Source organism: Syngnathus scovelli, chromosome 6 (genome assembly GCF_024217435.2).
Source record: "Syngnathus scovelli strain Florida chromosome 6, RoL_Ssco_1.2, whole genome shotgun sequence".
Lineage (NCBI taxonomy): Eukaryota > Metazoa > Chordata > Actinopteri > Syngnathiformes > Syngnathidae > Syngnathus > Syngnathus scovelli.
Window position 1 is genome coordinate 2,549,689 of NC_090852.1, and position 21,311 is coordinate 2,570,999.

At 45.7% G+C, this 21,311-nt stretch overlaps 1 protein-coding gene across 11 annotated transcripts in view; it reads right to left on the minus strand.

The window, feature by feature from the left end:
• The window catches only part of sntb2 (syntrophin, beta 2), a 170,862-nt gene that overhangs the window by 64,089 nt on the left and 85,462 nt on the right, over positions 1–21,311 (minus strand). For 9 of the 11 annotated variants that reach the window (XR_007482135.2, XR_007482136.2, XR_007482137.2 and 6 more), the window contains exons 3-5: positions 14,215–14,310; positions 13,462–13,672; positions 2,216–2,358 (exon numbers count right to left, since the gene is read on the minus strand). Coding sequence is in view for 5 of the 11 variants with exons in the window: in XM_049723051.2 (XP_049579008.1) it covers positions 2,216–2,358; positions 13,462–13,672; positions 14,215–14,310 (450 nt within the window). In the remaining 6 variants the exon portion in view is untranslated. The remainder of the gene's footprint in view (positions 1–2,215; positions 2,359–13,461; positions 13,673–14,214; positions 14,311–21,311) is intronic. The other 2 variants (XR_007482138.2, XM_049723053.2) reach the window with 1 other exon arrangement.

Below are 21,311 nucleotides of genomic sequence, written 5' to 3' on the forward strand. Positions count from 1 at the left end.
CCTCTTATTTATTTATTTATTTATTTATTTATTTATTTATTTATTTATTTATTTATTTATTTATTTATTTATTTAGTGTGTTATTTATTCATTATTTATTCAGCACGCTGTTGTTATACTTGTTTACTTGTTTGTTGTGGGCCATGTCTTGTCACCGTGGGATAGGGGGGAACGAAATTTCGGTTTCTTTGTGTGGCTTTGGCATGTGGAGAAATTGACAATAAAGCTGACTTTGACTTTGATATCCAAGCGACGTCTTTTTCATGGACGCTGCTGCTTATTCCAGCAAAATAATGCCAAGCCACGTTTTGCACGTGTTACAACAGCGTGGCTTCGAAGTAAAAGAGTCCAGGATCTCCCCTGGCCCGCTTGCAGTCTAGACCTGTCTCCCATTGGAAATGTGTGGCGCATTATGAAGCGTAAAATACGACAGGGAAGATCCCGGACTGTTGAACAACTGAAACGGTTCATCAAGCAAGAATGGGAAAGAATTCCACATGAGAAGCTATGAGAATTAGTCTCCTCTCTTCCAAAACGTTTATTGAGTGTTATTAAAAGGAAAGGTGATGTAACGAAGTGGTAAACATGCCCTTTCCCAACTTCTATTGCACGTGTTGCAGCCATGAAGTTCTTAGTTAATTATTATTTGAAAAATAAAATAAAGTTTATTAGTTTGAGCATTACATATGTTGTATTTGTAGTGTATTCAATTGAATATAGGTTGAAAAGGATTTTCAAATCATTGTATTTTGTTTTCATTTATATTTTACACAATTTCCCAACTTCAACTGAATCCGGTTTGTAATATGAGGCATTAATACATTTATTTGAGTTGACAATCATAATGGTCCTCCGAAATAAACTATGACTACAATACGGTCAGCAACAAAAATGAGTTTTACACCCGTGATGCAGACATTCGGATTCTCTTAGATTCTTTCCCTGCTTTGGTAGAGCAATTTTGTGCTTGATTTATTTATTTATAAATTTCAGTAGTACCACACGATTTTCACTCACCCTACCTCCAGTTGCCCCCCTTCTGGGAAGAAGTAGGCAGATATCCACATTTGCCTTGTCCAGCGTTATGTTTTTGTTGTTGTAAGGAAATCCACCACTTGCTGTTCCATGGAATGGATTTTCTACCTCATCTCCACCATCAGCCCGATTTTGATGTCTAGGCAAGATCTTGAGCCCAGAGATGATCGCATCATTCATTTTATATTATTGGTATACCTTCCACTTTGTTTGTGAGAATTTTTATCAGCTGATCTTTCTTTGCATTCTCAGCTTTGAGAAATGCAAGTTCTTCCATCATGGTTTCCAATCCAATCAATCGAGTCTCCATTCAATTTAGAGTGTCCATAGTTTTCTGCTGATTTGTTTTCAGAGTTGTTTCCAGAGTTTTCTGATTTGTTCCCATCTCATTGAGGAGTAAATCCAAAATTGCCTGGTCGTTTTTTGGCCTCATTGCTCCAAAGTTTTCTTGTTTTGCTCTTCCCTTGTCCAAATAAAGTTAGTTTTCATCCATCCATTATCTGCAATGCTTGTCCCCACGGGGCTTGCAGGCATGCTGGAGCCTATCCCAACAGTCATCGGGCGGTAGGTGGGAGACACCCTGAACTGGTTGCCAGCCAATTGCAGAAGTTAGTTTGTATTTAGTAAATTGTATTTTGCATGTCTGTATGTTGTTATCCCTCAACCTTGAGAGCAGAACAGAGAGAGTCATACCCTCTCGGCTCCTTGAACTGAAAATATCAGATGATACAGTGTAGCAACAGAGCTAAATCAATACACACATTAAAATACAAATGATAGATGGTTATATTGTTCAGAAGGTGTTTTTTACAATCTATATTGCAATATTGCACAACACACTATGACAAAACAGTTTTTTTTTTCACTGGTGGGTTTATGACACTATCGTCAAATCTCATTAATTTTAATATTAATCTATTGTGTGGAAAATGGACCGAGTGACAGCGCATGCAGCCTTTGAGTATGCAAGCCACCTGATGGACCCTGCTCTATCTCAACCCCACTGGTCGAGGTACAACTTTCTTGCTGACTGTAGATGTGGAGATTTTCTTTTTAAAATGGGTTTTGCAATGCAAACTCAGTGTGGGTCTCCTTATCGATAGCCTTACTTTTTTATGGGAAGTTGTGAATAATGAAGGAGTTGGTAGACGCATCAAAATATTGTTCCAAATAGTCCTACCTTGTTGCCAACAGTGGGTGTGTGAGCAGAGGCATCGCCCAGGATTCTCTACACCATGGCACAGACTCAAAAAGCAGAATGTCCTTTTCTGTCAGTGCCATGACGACCGGTCTATACTGCTGTCGTCCACCTTCAAGCTGAACCTAAGGAGCATTGAACAAGATCAGCAGGTTTTGGGAGATTTAATATTGCTTTACAATAGCCTGTTCTAAAACCAAAACATTTCCAGTGTCACATATTGTCGAAAGAGAAAGTGGCCAGCAGAGCAGCTGGGTGTGGCCGCGTGCCACGGAAATAATATATAGTGTCATCACATGCCAACTTCGCCTTCAGCTCAGTGGCGTAGTGGTAGAGTGTCCGCCCTGAGACTGGAAGGTTGTAGGTTCAAACCCTGACCAGGTCAAACCAAAGACTATAAAAATGGGACCCATTGCCTCCCTGCATGGCACTCAGCATTAAGGGTTGGAATTGGGGGGTTAGATCACCAAATGATTCTCGGGCGCGGCACCGCTGCTTCTCACTGCTCCCTTCGGGGATGGATTAAATGCAGAGACAAATTTCACCACACCCAGATGTGTGTGTGACAATCATTGGGTCTTTACCTTTTACATTTGTGCACTATACAGAAGAGGGGTTGTCGTGGTCACCAGGTAGCTTAGAGTATACAGGCAGGTAAAGAAGAAGCACAATATACTATATATGGTTTATTATGGGTTCATTCAATTTATGGGCACATGTCAAAGTCAAAGTCAAAGTCAGCTTTATTGTCAATTTCTCCACATGCCAAAGACACACAAAGAAACCGAAATTTCGTTCCCCCCTATCCCACGGTGACAAGACATGGCTCACAACAGACAAACAAGTAACAAGTATAACAAAAGCGTGCTGAATAAATAATGAATAAATAACACAACAATAAATAAATAAATAAGAGGAGCAGAAAAAAAAATGAGCAAGTGCGCGTACAGCAGACATTCCCGAAAATAGCGCAACAGTGCCACACGCTACGCAGAAGGGGGTAGCGAGTTCAGGGCCTGGGGAAAGAAGCTGTTGGCAAGTCTGGTGGTGCGGGAGCGCAGGCTCCTGTACCTCTTCCCAGAGGGCAGAAGGTCAAACAAAGAGTGAGCCGGGTGACTCACATCTCTGGCAATCGAGGTTGCCTTGCGGGCGAGATGGGAGGTGTAAATGTCCTTCAGGGAGGGGAGCGAAGCACCAATAATCTTACCAGCCGTATTCACTATGCGCTGCAGGGCCTTCAAGTTCTGTTCAGTGCAGTTACCACCCCAGACAGCGATGCAACTGGTGATGACGCTCTCAATAGTGCCACGGTAGAATGTAGACAGGACTGCCTGAGGAGCACATGCACGCCTGAGCTTCCGCAGGAAGTACAGGCGGCGCTGAGCTTTCTTTGCCAGTGACGAGGTGTTTGCGGACCAGGAGAGGTCCTCACTGATGTGCACCCCCAGGAACTTGGTGCAGCTCACCCTCTCCACCACAGCACCATCGATGATCAGCGGCAGGTGTGTTGTGTGACCCTTCCGGAAGTCAACAATGATTTCCTTGGTCTTATTAACGTTCAGCAGGAGGTTGTTGTCCCTGCACCACGTGGTCAGAAGGTCAACCTCCGACCTGTACCGAGTCTCGTCGCCCTTTGTGATGAGACCCACCAGAGTCGTGTCGTCAGCAAACTTCACTATGCGGTTGTCGCTGTAGGTCGCAGTGCAGTCATGCGTCAGCAGGGTGAAGAGTAATGGACTGAGCACGCAGCCCTGGGGGGCCCCCGTGCTCAGCGTGATGCTGGCGGAGATTTTGTCGCCAACACGCACCACCTGAGGCCTCTGACAGAGGAAGTCCAGTATCCAGTTGCAGAGGGAGGTACTGAGGCCCAGCTCATCGAGTTTGCAGATGAGTCGCTGCGGCACAATGGTGTTGAAGGCAGAGCTGAAGTCCACAAACAGCAACCTCACATATGAGTCCTTTCTCTCCAGATGGGTGAGGGCCGAGTGGAGGCAGAGCAGATGGCATCCTCAGAGGACCGCTTGGCACGGTACGCAAAACTGGAAATTTATAATTGGAAAATGTAATATGAACTTTACTCGGATTTTGATACGAAGCATTTTCTATGTTTTTAGTTTTACAGTGCTCGTGAAACAGCCGAAATATTTACATCAGTAGACGGCAACACCGTTTATATAGATTCCAAGGGCTGCTACAAGGGTAAATACCGGAAGCATAAAGATTTTCGTGGTAAAAAGGCTTTTTGGGATGATTTATTGTGTGTGATGTTCTATTATCATCCATGTACAATATACAGTGTATACAGTGCTGTGAGATGAGAGAGAGAGAGAGAGAGAGAGAGAGAGAGAGAGAGAGAGAGAGAGAGAGAGAGAGAGAGAGAGAGAGAGAGAGAGCGTGAGAAGGGCGGCTCGGTGACGCACTGGTTCGCATGTCCGCCTCAAAGTTCGGAGGGTGCAGGTTCAATCCCACCTCCGGCCCTCCATGTGTGGAGTGTGGCGTTTGCATTTTCTCCCCGTGCCTGTGTGGGTTTCCTCCCTCCCAAAAACATCCAAATTGCCCGTGGGTGTGCGAGTGTGGATGGTTGTTCATCTCTGTGTGCCCTGCAATTGGCTGGGAACCAGATCAGGGTGTCCCCCACCTACTGCCCGATGACTGTTGGGATAGGCTCCAGTACGGCTGCGACCCCAGTGGGGACAAGCGGTGCAGAAGATGGATGGATGGATACACACCGATTTATTCATCCCCAGGGGTAAATACAGAAATACATAGATAAATAAACAGACAGACAATAGTAACATTGATAACAGGAGATAGCTTAATATGAATAAATAAGGAAATAGGAAATAGATTAATAATTGATAGATCAAATAAATAAATATAAACTGTCACGACCGTGAGCGCGCCCCTAAGCCCGTGACGAGTTATAAAGTCTCACGGCATAGGGAAGGAAGGAACCCTTAAGTCTCTTCGTGGAGCAAGACTATGTCAACAGCCTGTCACTGAATCTGCTCATCCGCCCACTGACGGTGCTCTACAGTGGGTGTTCGGGGTTGTCTTTGATGGCAGCAGCCTGGCCAACACCGGCTACTCTGCCACAGACGCCAGATCAGGTAGCTCCCTGCCCACAACAGAACACACCTTCCTCACTAGTTTGTCCAGGCGGGGGGCATCCCTCTTCTTGACGCCATTCCCCCAGCACACCACCGCAAGGAAGAGGGTGCTCGCCACAACAGAACGAAAAAACATCTGCAGCATCCCCTTGCAGACATTGAAGGATGCCAACCGCCTGAGGAAGTACAGTCAGCATTGTCCTATTTTGCATAAAGCGTCTACATGCGCAGACCAGTTGAGTTTGTCATCCAACAGCACTCCAAGATATTTATAGGTACCTGCTATTTCCACACAGTCTCCATTGATAGTCACCTGCTCAGGACAAGGCCTGGGCCTCCTGAAGTCCACCACCATTTCCCTGGAATTGGCGGTGTTTAGGTGCAGGTGGTTGGAGCTACAAGAATCAGCAAAGCGCCGAACCAGGCCCCTGTACTCCTCCTCCCGTCCATCTCTAATACAGCCAACAATAGCAGTGTCATCTGCAAACCTCTGCACATGACAGAACTCAGAACTGTTCTGGAAGTCAAAGGTGTGCAGGATGAACAGGAAACGAGAGAGCACCATTCCCTGCGGTCCTCCCACGCTGCTCGTTACCTTGCCTGACTTACAGCCTCCCATGCGCACATACTGAGGTCTGCCAGTCAGGTATTCCATGATCCGTGCCCTCTGGTGTGACCTCATGCCCATCACCAACATCTTGTCACTCAGGACCACAGGGTGAATGGTGTTAAAGGCACTGGAGAAATTCAGGAAAGTAATCCTCACAGCCCCTTTTCCCTTGTCCAGGTGAAAGAGAAAGCGATGCAGCATATAGGCAACAGCATCCTCCACCACCACCTTCTCCCGATAAGCATATGTAGAGGATTGTGATCATGGCGAACCTGAGGTGGTGAAGCAACAAACGCTCCAGAGTCTTCATCATGTGAGAAGTCAGCGCAACTGGTATAAAGTCATTTAGCTCCGCAGGTCGCGGTTTCTTGGGGACAGGGACGATGCATGTCAAGTCAAGTCAAGTTTATTTGTATAGACCTAAATCACAAACAGTCTCAAAGGGGTTCACATAGCCAAAATTGACAATTATTCTCAAAGCATCCCCTGATCTTAAGCTCCCATGGTGCTGTGGAAGATGCATGACATCTTCCACAGCTGAGGCACCACACTTTTCTCCAGACTGATGTTAAAGACATGCTGGAGAGGGTCACTCAGCTTCAGAGCACAGGAGACGTAAATGAGGAGAGACACCGTCTTACTGGCAGTCTCCTCAGCTGGCCACTCACTTGAGCTGCCATCACCCTGGGCGAAAAGGCAGACCGGGGAGCAGAAGGGGTCGGAGGGGGCGAGGGTGAAGACAGGCAGGTGTTGTTGAATCTGTTAAAAAAGACATTCAGCTGATTCGCCCTCTCCACACTGCCACTAACGGTGACACTCTGCCTTGGACCGCAGCCGGTGATCAACCTTATCTCGTCCCATACCTCCATGCTTTTAGTGTAAAATTTGGTAGTGTAATATTTTATGTGTAAGATATATTAAAAAAAAAAAAAAACAAGCGGGTGGGACCAGTACTCCCCTCTCTCTTGGAACATGTAACCTGCTCTGAAGTATAATAACTATTGTTTTTATTGTGTGTATTGTATTGCTGAGCTTTCAGAGACAGTTTTACGCTAAAGCCACCCACAAACCTTCCCTGGAATCAGGTCAGGTCAGGTATGGGGGCACGCGTCGCGGTGACGCTTCGCTGCGCTCACCTTCTTGCTCCACTCCATTGGTGACTTTACGGCGTAGGACCGAGCGCCCGCCTGGCCCGACACCCCCACAGTCTCAAGATGCTTCCCGAGCTGCTCCAACCACCGTGCACGCCAGGCTCCCGCAGTCCAGCCGAATCTGGCCGGGCGCCGCTCTCCTCGAAGCTCGAAGGCGTAGTTTCAGCGTTGCCACAAGAAGCCTGCGGTCTGTGTTGAAGAACTGTGCACTCCGGAACACCCTGCAGTTCTGCAGCAGGGTCCAGCGACCGTCCACAAGTCAATCTCCTTCCTGACCAGGCCGGTATTTGAATACCAGGTCCAACGCCTCTGGAATCACGATCCACCAACTCTCAAACCATGACTCCTGGCAAAGTCAAGCATCATGGTGGAGCTGGTGTCACGTTCCCCTTTGGAGAAATTTCCAGAGCCGTGAGGACCGACACATGCCTCGTAGCCGTCCCTGCAGGTACCAGCGACAGCATTGAAGTCCGTAAGAACAATCAGCGTGTCCCTCCCAGGAACAGCGTCCACAACCGAGTTGTCTTCCTTCGCAGACAGCCCACTCGTCCTGGTGGGAGCGTACACTGCGACAAACGAGTGTGCAAGCTGTAGTGGCATAATACACTCCGAGACCGACATGACCTCCTTTATCTGTGACGCCACCCGGTCGGCCACCGCAATGGCCACTCCCCCTTTGTGCTGACCGTCGAGTTGACCAGACCAGTGGTACGTGTATCCACCTGCCCTGATCTCGCCAGAACCCGGCCGCCTCACTTCAGCGAAAGCAGCCACCGCGATGCCCAGCCGAGCGAGCTCCCCCGACAAGGCGGGCACTTGGGAGTCATCCTGGAGTGAGAGTACGTTCCAGGCGGCCACCTGGACCGAACGCCTCAGGTTCAACCGAGGGTTTCGCGATCGGGTGGGCGACACCTCTGTACCACTGCAACGCGAGGCCGCGCCCATACCGACCCTGTTGCTCCAGGGTTTACCCTCAATCGGGCTGCGGGAGTCCCAAGGGCTTTTCATACAGCGCCATATTTTGGCATCGGGGGTACTTCCCCGGAGCGGGTTTCTAGTATGATTTCGTCGACATTCTGTTGCGGGAGAAATTTAAGGGGGTGAGGGTGCAATCCTTCCATTAAAATGAGGTGGACACTGAGTGCCGAGTGTTAAAAAAAAGAGTGGACAATTTGGCTCGACCTACGTGTGTGAGCAGACATTCAGCCACATGAACGTCAACAAAGCCCGTCACAGATCGGGTCAGTGGATGATACGGTCAACATGGGACTGCACTACATTCTGCGCCACCTAGACACCCCAGGGACGTATGCCAAGATCCTCTTTGTGGACTTCAGATCGGCGTTCAACACCATCGTTCGCAACATCTTCCACCAGAAGCTCATCCAGCTCACGGTGCCTGCCTCCACCTGTCAGTGGATCACCAGCTTCCTGACCAACAGGAGACAGCATGTGAGGCTGGGGACCATCACATCTGACACCAAGACCTCCAGCACTGGCGCCCCCCAGTGGTGCGTCCTCTCCCCAATGCTCTTCTGTCTCTACACCAACAATTGCTCCTCAGGTGACTCTCCTGAGAAGCTCCTGAAGTATGCAGACGACACCACTCTCATCGGACTGATCCGGGACGGTGACGAGACTGCGTACAGACAGGAGGTTTAGCGGTTCGTCCACTGGTGCAGCCAATACCACCTGGAGCTGAACCCGCTCAAGACCGTGGAGATGACAGTGGACTTCAGGAGAGACCCTTCACCCCTCACTATCCTCAGTAATGCTATTCCCTCCACAGACACCTTCAAGTTCCTGGGATCCACAATCTCTCGGGACCTGAAATGGACCGGCCACATAGACTGTCCGGAAGAAGGCCCAGCAGAGGCTGTACTTTCTGAGACAGCTCAGGAAGTTCAACCTGCCACAGGAGCTGCTGAAGACCTTCTACATTGCAATCATCCAGTCTATCCTCTGCACCTCCATCACTGTCTGGTTTGGATCGGCCACCAAACAAGACACCCTGGCCGGGTCATACCTCCCTGCTTGGCACTCAGCATTAAGGTTTGGAATTGGGGGGGTTAGATCACCAAATGATTTTCGAGCGCGGCACAGCTGCTGCTCACTGCTCCCCTCTCCCCCAGGGGATGGATCAAAATCACACGGGGATGGGTCAAATGCAGAGGACAAATTTCACCACACCCAGATGTGTGCGTGATGATCATTGGGACTTTAACTTTAACTTTTTAAGACAAGCACAGACTGCAACGGACAATCAGGACTTTACCTCATGGACATGCAGTCCCTTATATTCTATGCGCCTTTTAATCTGGTGCACCCTTCTATGAAATAACTTCTAAAATAAAAAAAACAATGAAGGTGTGGTCAGTGTGTTTTATAGTGCAGAAAATACGGTAGCTATCATCTGCAACGTGATCAGCCCCCGTCCCACTCCACCACCACACCTCAGTCCAACAATTTCTTACAAATTGATGCATAATAATTTCAATTTGTTTGTTATGCCATCTTGACGAATCCCAAGTTTGTTCCTCTAGAACAGGGGTGGCCAACCAGACGAATCCCAAGTTTGTTCCTCTAGAACAGGGGTGGCCAACCAGTCAGAGATTAAGAGCCACATTTTTTACTGTGTTACCGCAAAGAGCGACATCATACGCATGAGCGCACATGACCTTCGGACCATGACTTCCATCCTGCTTCTTTCCTTTTTTTCTCAACAGTACACCTCCAGGTCGTCTTCGGTCTTCCTTTCCTTCTTTTTCCTTCTGGTGCCCAGGTCATGGCTGTGTTGCAGTCGTTGTGGTCTTGCCGTAGTATGTGTCCAATCATTTTCAATCTACGCATCCTAACTTCTTCACTCAATGGCTCCATTTCAGCTCTTTCTAGTAGGTATTTAGTGCTGATGTGGTCTTGCCAATGTATGGGGAGTAGTCTTCGTAGGCATCGGTTGTGGAACACATCAATTGCCTTGCTGTCCCCTTTATTCATTTTACACGTTTCACATCCATACAGCAGTACTGGCACTACTAGTGTCTTATAAAGCTTTAGCTTGGTTCTTCTTGAGATGTCATTGGAGCTCCAGGTCTTTTTAAGTTTGATAAATGCACCTCTTGCTTTTGACAGCCTATTCTTCAGATCTTTCATACCGCCACCCTCTTTACATACTAGCCTATAATTAAGAATAAATCAGTTCAGACAATGGATGGGTGGCTCTATGAGTATAGCAAACCTTACAGATGGTTTCTCACTTCATCAGCAACGAGAGAATAAATTGGCGTGGTACGCCTTTGAACCATAAACTGTAAATATAAATTATGTTCTTCAATGGAGTGATATTTGTTACAAACAGTATCCCACTGAGCTGTGAACAATCGCGAGTTGTCATCAGGGCTTGTTCAAGGTCGCTAATGTTCGCAAAACGCTTGCCCGATATTAGCAAGACGTCTGTACTTTTCTTGTTGGAAGGGAATTTTGAAAATGTTCATAAATTCCTTCCAACAAGAAAAATCCTTAAAATTGTTGAAGAAAGTGTGGTGACAATCGGAGCAACATTTGAAAACTTAAAGAAACCCTGACCAACTCGGACATGAACTCTCAATTTGTGACCTTTGCCAAACGTCAACACTCAAAAATGTTTGCCCCTCAGTGGAATAGGGGCAAGCTTGTATTAATGAAGTGAAACATTCTTCCCTATGGACCCCTTTCTGTTCTACATCATCAAAAGCTGCACACGCATCATTGGTGCAAAAAAAACACAGGAGACACACGCGTTGATCTGATTTTTTTTTTTTTTTGTGTGCCGTTCAGAGTGAAGCTGGGTTAATATTTTTCTCAATTCCAAAAAGACAAAGACGATTTCAAAACCACCAAAGAAACCAGTGGCTGCAAACTACTAATGACAGACTGGATTGAAGACCTAATGGCGTTCCCGGTGGTCATTTCATAGCTCATATCTGGTATATTATCATAGCCATTTGGTTTGGCTTAACTTCTGTTTTGAAATGTTAAGTGGTCAGAAATTGTACACTCGCTAGGTGTTTACTACTAGTGATAACTAGTAACTAGTAGCTAATTAATTCAGCTCTGATGAGCGTCCGTGCACACGAGCTTATTGATTACATGGTCGCTAATAATCGATATGACTCTTTTCAGTCTGGTTTTAGAGCTAATCATTCTACAGAGACAGCACTTGCTAAAGTGACTAATGATCTCCTCATAGCTATGGATTCAAATACGTCGTCTGTATTGTTACTACTTGATCTTAGTGCTGCCTTTGACACTGTAGACTTCGATATTTTATTAGGGCGTCTTAAAAGTTGTGTTGGTATCTCAGGGTCAGCACTAAGCTGGTTCAATTCCTATCTATCAGGCAGGACGCACCGAGTGGTCCATGGTAATACGTCCTCTGAGCTCTATAATGTTACTTGTGGTGTCCCACAGGGATCGGTACTCGGACCGATTTTATTTAATATTTATATGATTCCGCTTGGGGGCATAATACGTAAATATAATATTAGTTTTCAATGCTACGCGGATGACACCCAATTATATATGCCGTTATCGATGACAGATCCACAGGACTGCTGTAATCTCGAGGCGTGCCTTGCGGAGATTAAGCAATGGATGTCTCTCAACTTCCTTCGTCTTAACCCGGATAAAACTGAGATGTTGATAATTGGTCCTACTCGTTATCAACATTTATTTAAGGAAACCACTATATCTATAGATAACCGTACTATCACTCAGAGTGATACGGTAACTAATCTCGGGGTAATATTTGACCAAACGCTCTCCTTTCAAAAACACATTAAGAATATAACCAGGATTGCGTTTTTTCACCTTCGTAATATTGCTAAGATTCGTCCTATCCTCTCGACCGGGGATGCGGAAACTATTATACATGCGTTCGTCACGTCGCGCCTGGACTACTGTAATGTATTATTCTCTGGTCTTCCTAAATCCAGTATTAAAAGTCTACAGTTAGTGCAAAATGCCGCTGCGAGGCTGCTCTCACGGTCAAGAAAATTTGATCACATTACCCCAATATTAGCCGAATTACATTGGCTCCCGGTCCATTTAAGATGTGACTTCAAGGTTCTTCTACTAACCTATAAAGCACTGCATGGCTTAGCGCCTTCATATCTCGTCGACCTAGTCGTTCCTTATGTTCCGTCTCGTAACCTTCGTTCGCAAAACGCTAGTCTTTTAGTTATACCGAGGGCCAAGAAAATGTCTGCAGGGTCTAGAGCATTCTCTATTCGGGCTCCAGAGCTTTGGAATGCCCTACCAATGGATATTAGAACTACTACCTCAGTAGAAACATTTAAGACACGTTTAAAGACACATTTCTATGAGATGGCCTTTAACTAACTTGTGATGGCCGATTTGGCCGGAGTTTGTTCTGTTCTCTCTGCCCACCTCCTCCCCGGCTGGGGAGGGGGTTAGGTGGCTCAAAAGCGGATAGCGGCTGGCTGGATTCTCGGGGACCAGTTCGGGATGGGGGAGCTGCGGCTCGGCCCCCTTGAGGACACTGCCAGGACAATCGAGGGCACCTCCGACATCCATTTTTTTCATTGATTTTCATATTATGTATTACTTGTGTACTCTCTGCATCCATTATAACCTGGTGATCCTGAAAGGGGGATCCTTCCATCTGTGGTCCCTTCTCAAGGTTTCTCATTTTCCCCTGGTAGGGTTTTTTTGAGTTTTTCCTTGCCCTTTTGGGAGCTTATGATCAGGGGATGCTTTGAGAATAATTGTCAATTTTGGCTATGTGAAGCCCTTTGAGACTGTTTGTGATTTAGGGCTATACAAATAAACTTGACTTGACATGACGAGCTCCATCTAATTTAAGATTCTAATTTGTTTGGATTGTTGTATGTGATGTTTACATTTGCCATTCTGCCCTGAGGCTCCTAGAACATCTCAGCAACTCAAAAGTTGTCCTACATTGCTATCCCACGGAGATTACCATCACAACAATATGAGGCGATTATCAGTTCCCTATATATATATATATATAACAAGCAATAAAAATGGACCAGCGACATTACTCACCCTGCCATGCTGATTTTGAAAATACTTTTTTGCAGGTGACTGTACAATACATGTGGTGTTGCTTGGTAGTGTTTATGTGAGGACACAGTTCTCCTTTTTGGCCCAAGCGGGGATGCAGTTTCCTCTCTAGTGTGAACAGTAGTAGGTTTCTACACTGAAAAAGATCTAGCCAGTTTGTAAGTTTTTCCGCCCACTCTATAAAAAATGCATTATTCTCATCCTGATCCTGCTGTGGTATATATTCAGAGATCAACAGTGTGCAAAATAGTATTGAACTTTTATTAATTTAGACACCTGTTCAGCCAACCACCCTATGTGTCTCAGGTGAGGCTGTGTGGCGATGGAGTTAGAGGCTCCCAGGTAAGCATTTATGAGAGCCAGCGTCTGTGGGAGCAGGGCAGCAATGTTGGTGTGGATGGCAGTGAACCAGGAGTTAGCAGTGGGGGCATCTTTACAACGAAGTACCACTGTGTGCAGTCCATCTGGGGAATGGAGCTCCAACAGTCTGAAAATGAAGAAAGGCAAAATAAATTGTCTGGTGTCATACGGAAACCTTCTATCTCCAAATCCATAAACTTAGGGATCCAAAAGAGGACCCCCCCCCCCTAAAAAAAACATGTTTGTTAATTCATTTACCATATTTTCCAGACTATAGTCGCTCCGGAGTATAAGTCATACCAGCCATAAAATGCATAATAAAAACGAAAAAGACATATACAAGTCACACCGGAGTACAAGTCGCATTTTTGGGATACATTTATTTGATAAAACCCAACACCAAGAACAGACATGTCACCTTGAAAGGCAATTTAAAATAAAAATACAATAGGCAACAACAGGCTGAAGGTACGGTATGCTAACGCTACATAAACACATAAAAAAGGAACTGAGAATGTGTCTGACGTAACATATTAGTAATAGATTTATTCAAATAACCATAGCATGAATAACATGCTAACAAGTTTATCGAACCATCCACGTCACTCCAAATCATTAAATCCAATGAAATCTTCATCCTCTGTGTCACTTATAAACAACGCCGCTAACCTCAGAAGCAGAAGATGCAGCGCTTCCTCTTCTATGTGGTTTACGTCAGACTCATCGTCAGTAGCAGTTCCAGTTATTCCACAGGCCGAGAGCGCCCTGATGCGGTTTAATGTGAAAATAACATGTGAAACGATATAATGTGTTAATAATTTCACACAAAAGCTGCTTCTGAGTATAAGTCGCACCCCCAGCCAAATTATGAAAAAAACTGCAACTTATAGTCTGGAAAATACGGTCCATTGCATCATCAAAGTAAGCGAGCCATTTTCAACACTTAATATAAGTCAATACATTGTAACATTAACATGCTCACAGGGGAACTAACCAATCATATCGAATTGTGAAAAACAATAGGAAATTGACCTAATTAAGAAATAAGAGGTTTAGGAGGAGGGAAAAAAAGTCAGTGGTTGAGGGGTCTCCCGGCTAAACTTTAAAAATGAGTTCCTTAAATACCACAATGTTATTTGTCGAAGCACCGTGCAATTGTACGTCCGTGAAGATGGTTCTGGATAAAATAATGAGCGATTCCAAGCCCAAAGTAAGTGCCACATCAACTTGCCCAGCCACCTGGGCAAATACGGCTACGGACGCTACCAAACACGCTAAAATGGCTGCCAGTCGCTCTGAAGGTAATGGCTCTTCAGTGGTCTCCCTAGATGCTTTATCCATGAGTCTACTTGTTGCTGAATTACCACAACTGTTATTTGTAGGTGCACCACGTAATGTTACTACAGTGAAGATGGTTTTGGATCAAATAATGAGCGAATCCAAGTCCAAAGTAAGCGCCACATTAACTTGCCCAGCCACCTGGGCAAAAACGGCTATGAACGCTAGCAAGCAAGCCAAAATGGCTGCTAGTAGCTCTGAAGATAAGGGCTGTCTCCCCGGATGCTCTATCCATGAGTCTACTCGTTGCTGAACTGGATAAACAAGGACTTTCGCTCACGGAGGACATGGCGTTGCCGATCCAAAATTCCGCGAGGCAGTGAATAGCTTTAATGGCCGCCTCATGGTGACGGAAACTTTGACTGGAAATAACTCGAGGACGAAGACAAAAGTAGAACAAATTGAGGCTCTTAATAAAGTGTAACAAGATTGTCTTGAAGACTGAGAATCGTTCGGAGGGTCAAGCTCCAGAATATTAATGTTTCAGAGGGAAGTGAAAAAGGCCAGTATCCAACCAATTTTATAACAGAGTTGCTCATGGAAACCCTCGGCGCTGAAGTACTCCCCAATTATCCGGAGGTAGAGTGAGCACAACACTCTCTAGCCCGTAAACTGGGGCCGGGAATAAACCCTAGACCTTTTGTGGTCTGTTTTCACCATTTCCAAGTGAGGAAACGCTGGGCCCTGCAACATGACCTGAAATTCGGTGACGTCGTATGTTAACGATTTCCAAAGGTCAAGCGGTCACCTTAGCATCCCAGTGTCTTTTGTTAAGCAATTGCCTTTTTTCAGCATTTCTTGAAGCCAATTCATATGCATATTTGAGTATTTTCTTTAAATCACCTACATACTGCGAATGTGTCTTTGAATTGTGACCTTGTGAACTTAATCCAAATTATAGATCAATGGGGAGACTTAGCTCTGACATATATAAGGAGAAACGGAGTTTCGCCATTCACATCATTTTTTGTACAATTATGAGCATGCACCAAAGGTCTCACATATTTCCTCCACTTCTCTTTTTTTTCCTCATCTAGGGTTCCTAAGAGGTCGAGAAGAGTCCAGTTGAACCTTTCCACAGGATTTCCCCTTGGGTGGTAAGGTGTAGTGCAGGGGTCGGCAACCCGCGGCTCCAGAGCCGCATGTGGCTCTTTAGCCCCCCCTTAGCGGCTCCCTGGAGGTTTTGCAAAAATGCGTGAAAATGGAAAAATATGTTTTTTGTTGTTGTTTTTTTTTAAATATGGTTTTTAGATGTTAATCATGACACAAACATTCTTATGCTGTAAAAATGTATGTAGTTGTAAATATATTAAAATGCCGAATTTCAGAATGGCGTCAAACAGCCAAATTGCGTCATAGCCTGCGACACAGCACAGGTGAGTTGTTAACAAAGGGGTGTGAGAGAGTGATGGGCCATGGATTCAAAAGTCAAACAGAGAAAGATTGCTGATGAGATCAGAGGGTTTAAGAAAGACCGGACTGGACTCATTGCCAATGCCGAAGGATTGCCTGCATGTTTGATTTGTAATGAGAAGTTGTCAAATCACAAGAAGAGCAATTTGGAGCGACAAAGCAAAAGCATGCTAAATTTACTGCCGATCTGTCAGGCCGGGAACAAGGCGAAGGACTCGGATGCAGAGTCGTTTCTATCTTGGATTTATTCCAGCAAGCACACAGAGCGAAAGTACAAATCAAGGGAAAACACGTGGCAAAAAGTACAAACAAAAGGTGTCGCACTGAGGCGAGTCAAAAGGCTAAAAGTACAAATCAAAACGCCTCTTACGAGGGAAAACGCGTAGCAAAAAGTACCAACTAAAGGAGTCGCACTGGGGCGAGACAAAAAGGCGATGGAGACCAAGGCACAAACAAAAGCGTCGCTCGGTGGCGAGACAAAAAGGAGGGTTCTTTCAGAGAGTTCAGGCATCAAGGGATCGCTGGTGGTCGGGACGAGGCAAGACACACTGGCACAAGACAAGGGGAAGACACAGACTAAATACACACAAAAGGGCGGGGACACAGGTGATGACAATTAGTATCGATTACGCAGGTGCACACAATCGGGATCAGGGAAGACAAGACAACCAACACCGAGGAAGGAAACACAAACTGAACCGGAAGGAACTACAAAATAAAACCGGAAGTAAAATTACGACATCGACGAGACAGAAACCCGGAAAAATAAACGCGACCGCATGACACGATCACCCAGTTGGAACTGAAAGGAAAGGTGCAATTGCAGTGCTGGTGGAGAAATTGGAGGACCGAAAAAACGGTTTCAAGAAGTGGATTGCATCTCCAAACTCTACTACTGCTGCAAGTTTTGTTGCAGCCCGGGAGATAATAAAGTTCGGAAAACCATTCGCCGATGGTGAGTACATGAAGGATTCATTCATTAAACTACCAGAGTGCCTATTTTCGGACTTGAAAAACAAAACCGAGATCATTCAGAAAATTAAAGACATGCCTCTCGCCGCAAAAACAGTGAAGGGAAGGGTAATTAAAATGGCAAACAACATCAGCAAATCAAGGGCATCATTTCAGCTCCAGTTTTCTCAAACTGAGAACCGTCCCACGGCCTGGGACGAGTTGTGTGACGTGACCGATGTCGAACAGACAGCTCTGCTATGCAACGATGCAGGTACATGAACTCTAATGGGCCGCAACAAAACACAAGACATAAATATTGTAATGGAAGTTCGGCTAAACTTGAAGTAGCAATAGGCCTATCGTACATCAGTAGTCACGTGGTGCGTAATTCTCTCCAGGATGCGCTGCAGGGAAAATAAACATTTAATCGTGAATGTTCATTTTGTATTTGTAGCCTCCTTAATTATTTTAATAGTTGGCCCGTCCCTGACTCGCCTTGCCATTTTGGTACACTCTTGGATTTTGGCAATTCCGCCTGACTTCCGCCCACGTCGCCGTTAGGCTCTTGATCGTCGATCTTCAGACACAAAGTATGGCAGCGGACCAAGAGGTTTGTACGGCTTTGTGCACCAACTGCACCCTTCTCTTAAAGAGGTTGTCCCTGCTAGAGGGACGTGTCCACCAGTTACAGCGGAATAATGCGATAACAGTAGATGTGGTGGACTGTAGTCAGGCCGGGTGGCTGTCCGGGGACAGTGGATGGGGCTCGGACATGGCTTTTACGCACGCCCGGTCCTACTCTATGGAGCTCTCTTTCACCTCCGTGGATGGAAGTCGGGGTCCGGCGCTCGGACGGGTGGCTGTCCGGGGACGGTGGATGGGACTCGGACATGGCTTTTATGCACGCCCGGTCCTATTCTATGGAGCTCTCTTCCACCTCTGTGGCTGGAAGTGCCACCTCCGGGGATGGAAGTCCACGCCGCCACACGCCTGGAAGTCCACGCCGGTTCTTGGGGCCGTGTGGCGGTGAACTATTTGTTATAGTTATTTGATATATTTTATTTCGTGAAGCAACTTGTATATGTTTTTATCATTACAGTTCAGTAGTTGTTGGCTCGTTGAACTCTTGTTTTGTTAAATAAAGAGCCGTTTACCAAACCCACGTCTTTCCTTGTACTTTGTTAACGCTATAATATAGTTATATACTAGATCTGTGGAATAACGATGAGGCTGATGTCAGGGCGCACGCGTGGCACTGTTGACAAAGGACGAGGAATTTGATCGATGGATTTAATATTTGGAGTGACACAGATGGTTTGATAATGTTATTGCTTATATAATAGTTATTTGATATATAATTTATATATCGTTGTATGGGCCTGTGGAATATTTTGAAGTGAATCCGCCGTCAGAGGCGCGCACCCGGCCGGCATTGTTGACATAAAGGATGATCGATCGATTTAATGAATTGGAGTGACAAAGATGGTTTTATAAACGTGTTATTTATGTAATAGTTATTTGAATAACTCTGAATGTTACGTCAGGTCCGTTCTCAGCTCTTTGTTTGTGTTTGTCACGTTACCATTCCTATTGTTTAGCCTGTTGTTGCTTGTTCATGTCTGTTCTTGGTGTTGGATTTTGTCAAATAAATGTTTTTTTTCACGTTATTGTACATTTTATGGCTAATGCGACCTATATTCCGGAGCGACTTTTAGTCCGATAAATACGGTATGTTTTGGCTGGAAGATTGGCTGGTTCAAGCTGGGGAGGTGACAGTAATATTTTTTCGACCACGTCACTGTTCGGCTCTCAGCGGAGGCTTTGTGGCCGTTTGCCTACCGTCGATCATCGGACACATAAAGTATGGCTGTGGATCAAGAGGTTTGTACGGCTTTGTGCACCAACTGCACCCTTCTCTTAGAGAGGTTGTGTCCGCCAGCTAGAGCAGAATAGTGCGATAACAGTAGATGTGGCGGACTGTAGTAAGCCCGCTAGCCCAGTTAGCATTAGCCCCAAGCGGCTTGCTAATCACGATGAGCCAGGTAAGACGCATAGCCGTCCAAAGTCATCTCGGTCTACTGGCCCTCGCACTTTGGTCATAGGTGACTCCATTACCCGAAATATTACGCTTAAAAATCCAGCCACGGTAATGTGTATTCCTGGGGGCAGAGAACCCGACATAGAAGCTAATCTTAGGGAGCTGACTCGCAATAGGCCTAGTCAACAGCGTAGTTCCAACAACACTAGCTTCTCGCACATAGTGATACACGTCGGCGCCAATAATGTTAGGATGAGTCAATCAGAGATCACAAAGAAAAACATAGCGAAGACTTGTGATCTCGCCAGAAAGAGGAGTCGGCATCGAGTATTTGTCTCTGGCCCCCTGCCTGGGAGAGGCACTGATGAGAGGTTTAGTAGATTAGTCTCCCTTAATCGATGGATGGCTGGGTTCTTTTTAAAATCAGGGACTGACAGCCTTCATCCTAACCGTGAAGACGCCTTCACTCTTTCTAGGAATATAGATTACTGTTTGAGCCACTCATGACAGGTCACTTTAGATCAGGCCGGGGCACAGGTGATTAGGCCACCTGTTAGGATGGGTTTGGAGTCTGTATAGTTAAGGTTAACTCATGCTAGGCTAGACTTCCAGCATGCGCATAGCTCCTTGTGTAGTGTCACAGTTTGAATAGTACTACAGTACACGCGAACACAATTTGTACTGAGGTAGTAGACAAATCCAATCACTCCACCCCGACCGGTATGGCCGATGAAACGGTGCCTGTTTCACATAATGTTACATGTGTAACAAATATTTACTATCAAATTCCCACGGTCGTATCGTCCCACCGCGCTAATAAACATTTGAGAGGTGATGTCAGGCCTAGAGAACGCAATCTTACTTGCATTTTGTTTAAAAATCATTCGATAGATACGAACCCTGATCGACCGATTACACTTAAACTCTGTTTTATGAATATTAGATCGCTTCATACGAAAGCAGTTCTCGTTAATGACCTCATCACGGAACAGAATCTAAATGTTTTTGGTCTTTGCGAGACCTGGTTAAAACCTAATGAACTGCTGCCTCCAAATTTTGTGAGCTCGCATGTGGCGCGTCCTCGAAAAAAGGGTGGGGGTGTCGCCCTCATCTCAAATTCTGAGCTTAGATTTAGGCCTCGTTCGATTAACATATTTAAAACATTTGAAGTTCTCACTGTCTGATCTACCGCTTTACCGTCATTTTATCTTGCTGTTATTTACCGTCCACCCGGGGCTTACTCTGACTTCCTGGATGGATTTTCAGAATGTGTGGCTGATCTAGTGACAAATGCGGATAATATAATAATCATGGGCGATTTCAATATCCACATGAATTTACCGTCAGAGCCACTTACTTCGGCGTTTCAGACTTTAACTGATACGTTTGGTTTTATGCAAGCCATACAGGCAGCAACGCATAAGAATGGAAATACCTTAGATCTGGTATTATCCCGAGGACTTGCAACCTCAAATATAACAGTACTGTCATACACTACTGTTTTGTCTGATCATTACCTAATAAAATGTGAAATTTTAGTTCTTTGTCAAAGACAAGAGAGCAATCAGAATTATAGCAGCCGTAATGTTAACTCCATGACTGCAACTGAGCTATCTGAGTTACTGTCGCTGGCAACTGCCATATTTGCCGCATATTGCGTCATCTGATGGCGCCGCGGATGGCTGGCTCTCTGTTTCTTTGCCTTATTTTGTGTGTTTTCTGTGTCTTCTGCTGTCCATCCCGGATCACTTTTACTAGAGAAGCACTGTTAAACATCGGTCAGTCTTCATCTGGTATTTTCTCTCCTGTTCTCTCTGATTCAGACTGTTTGTCAGAGATTTTGGCCGGAGCGGCGGTGCTATACAAGCTAGCGCGACGGCGGCGACGCGGAAAACGAGCCGGAGCCCTCGTAAAGCTGAGGCAGAGAGGGTTCCGTTCTGCCCTACCGTCAATTCATCTGGCGAATGTCCGCTCCCTGGCGAACAAGATGGACGAACTGCTGCTCCTCACTTCAAGGAAAACG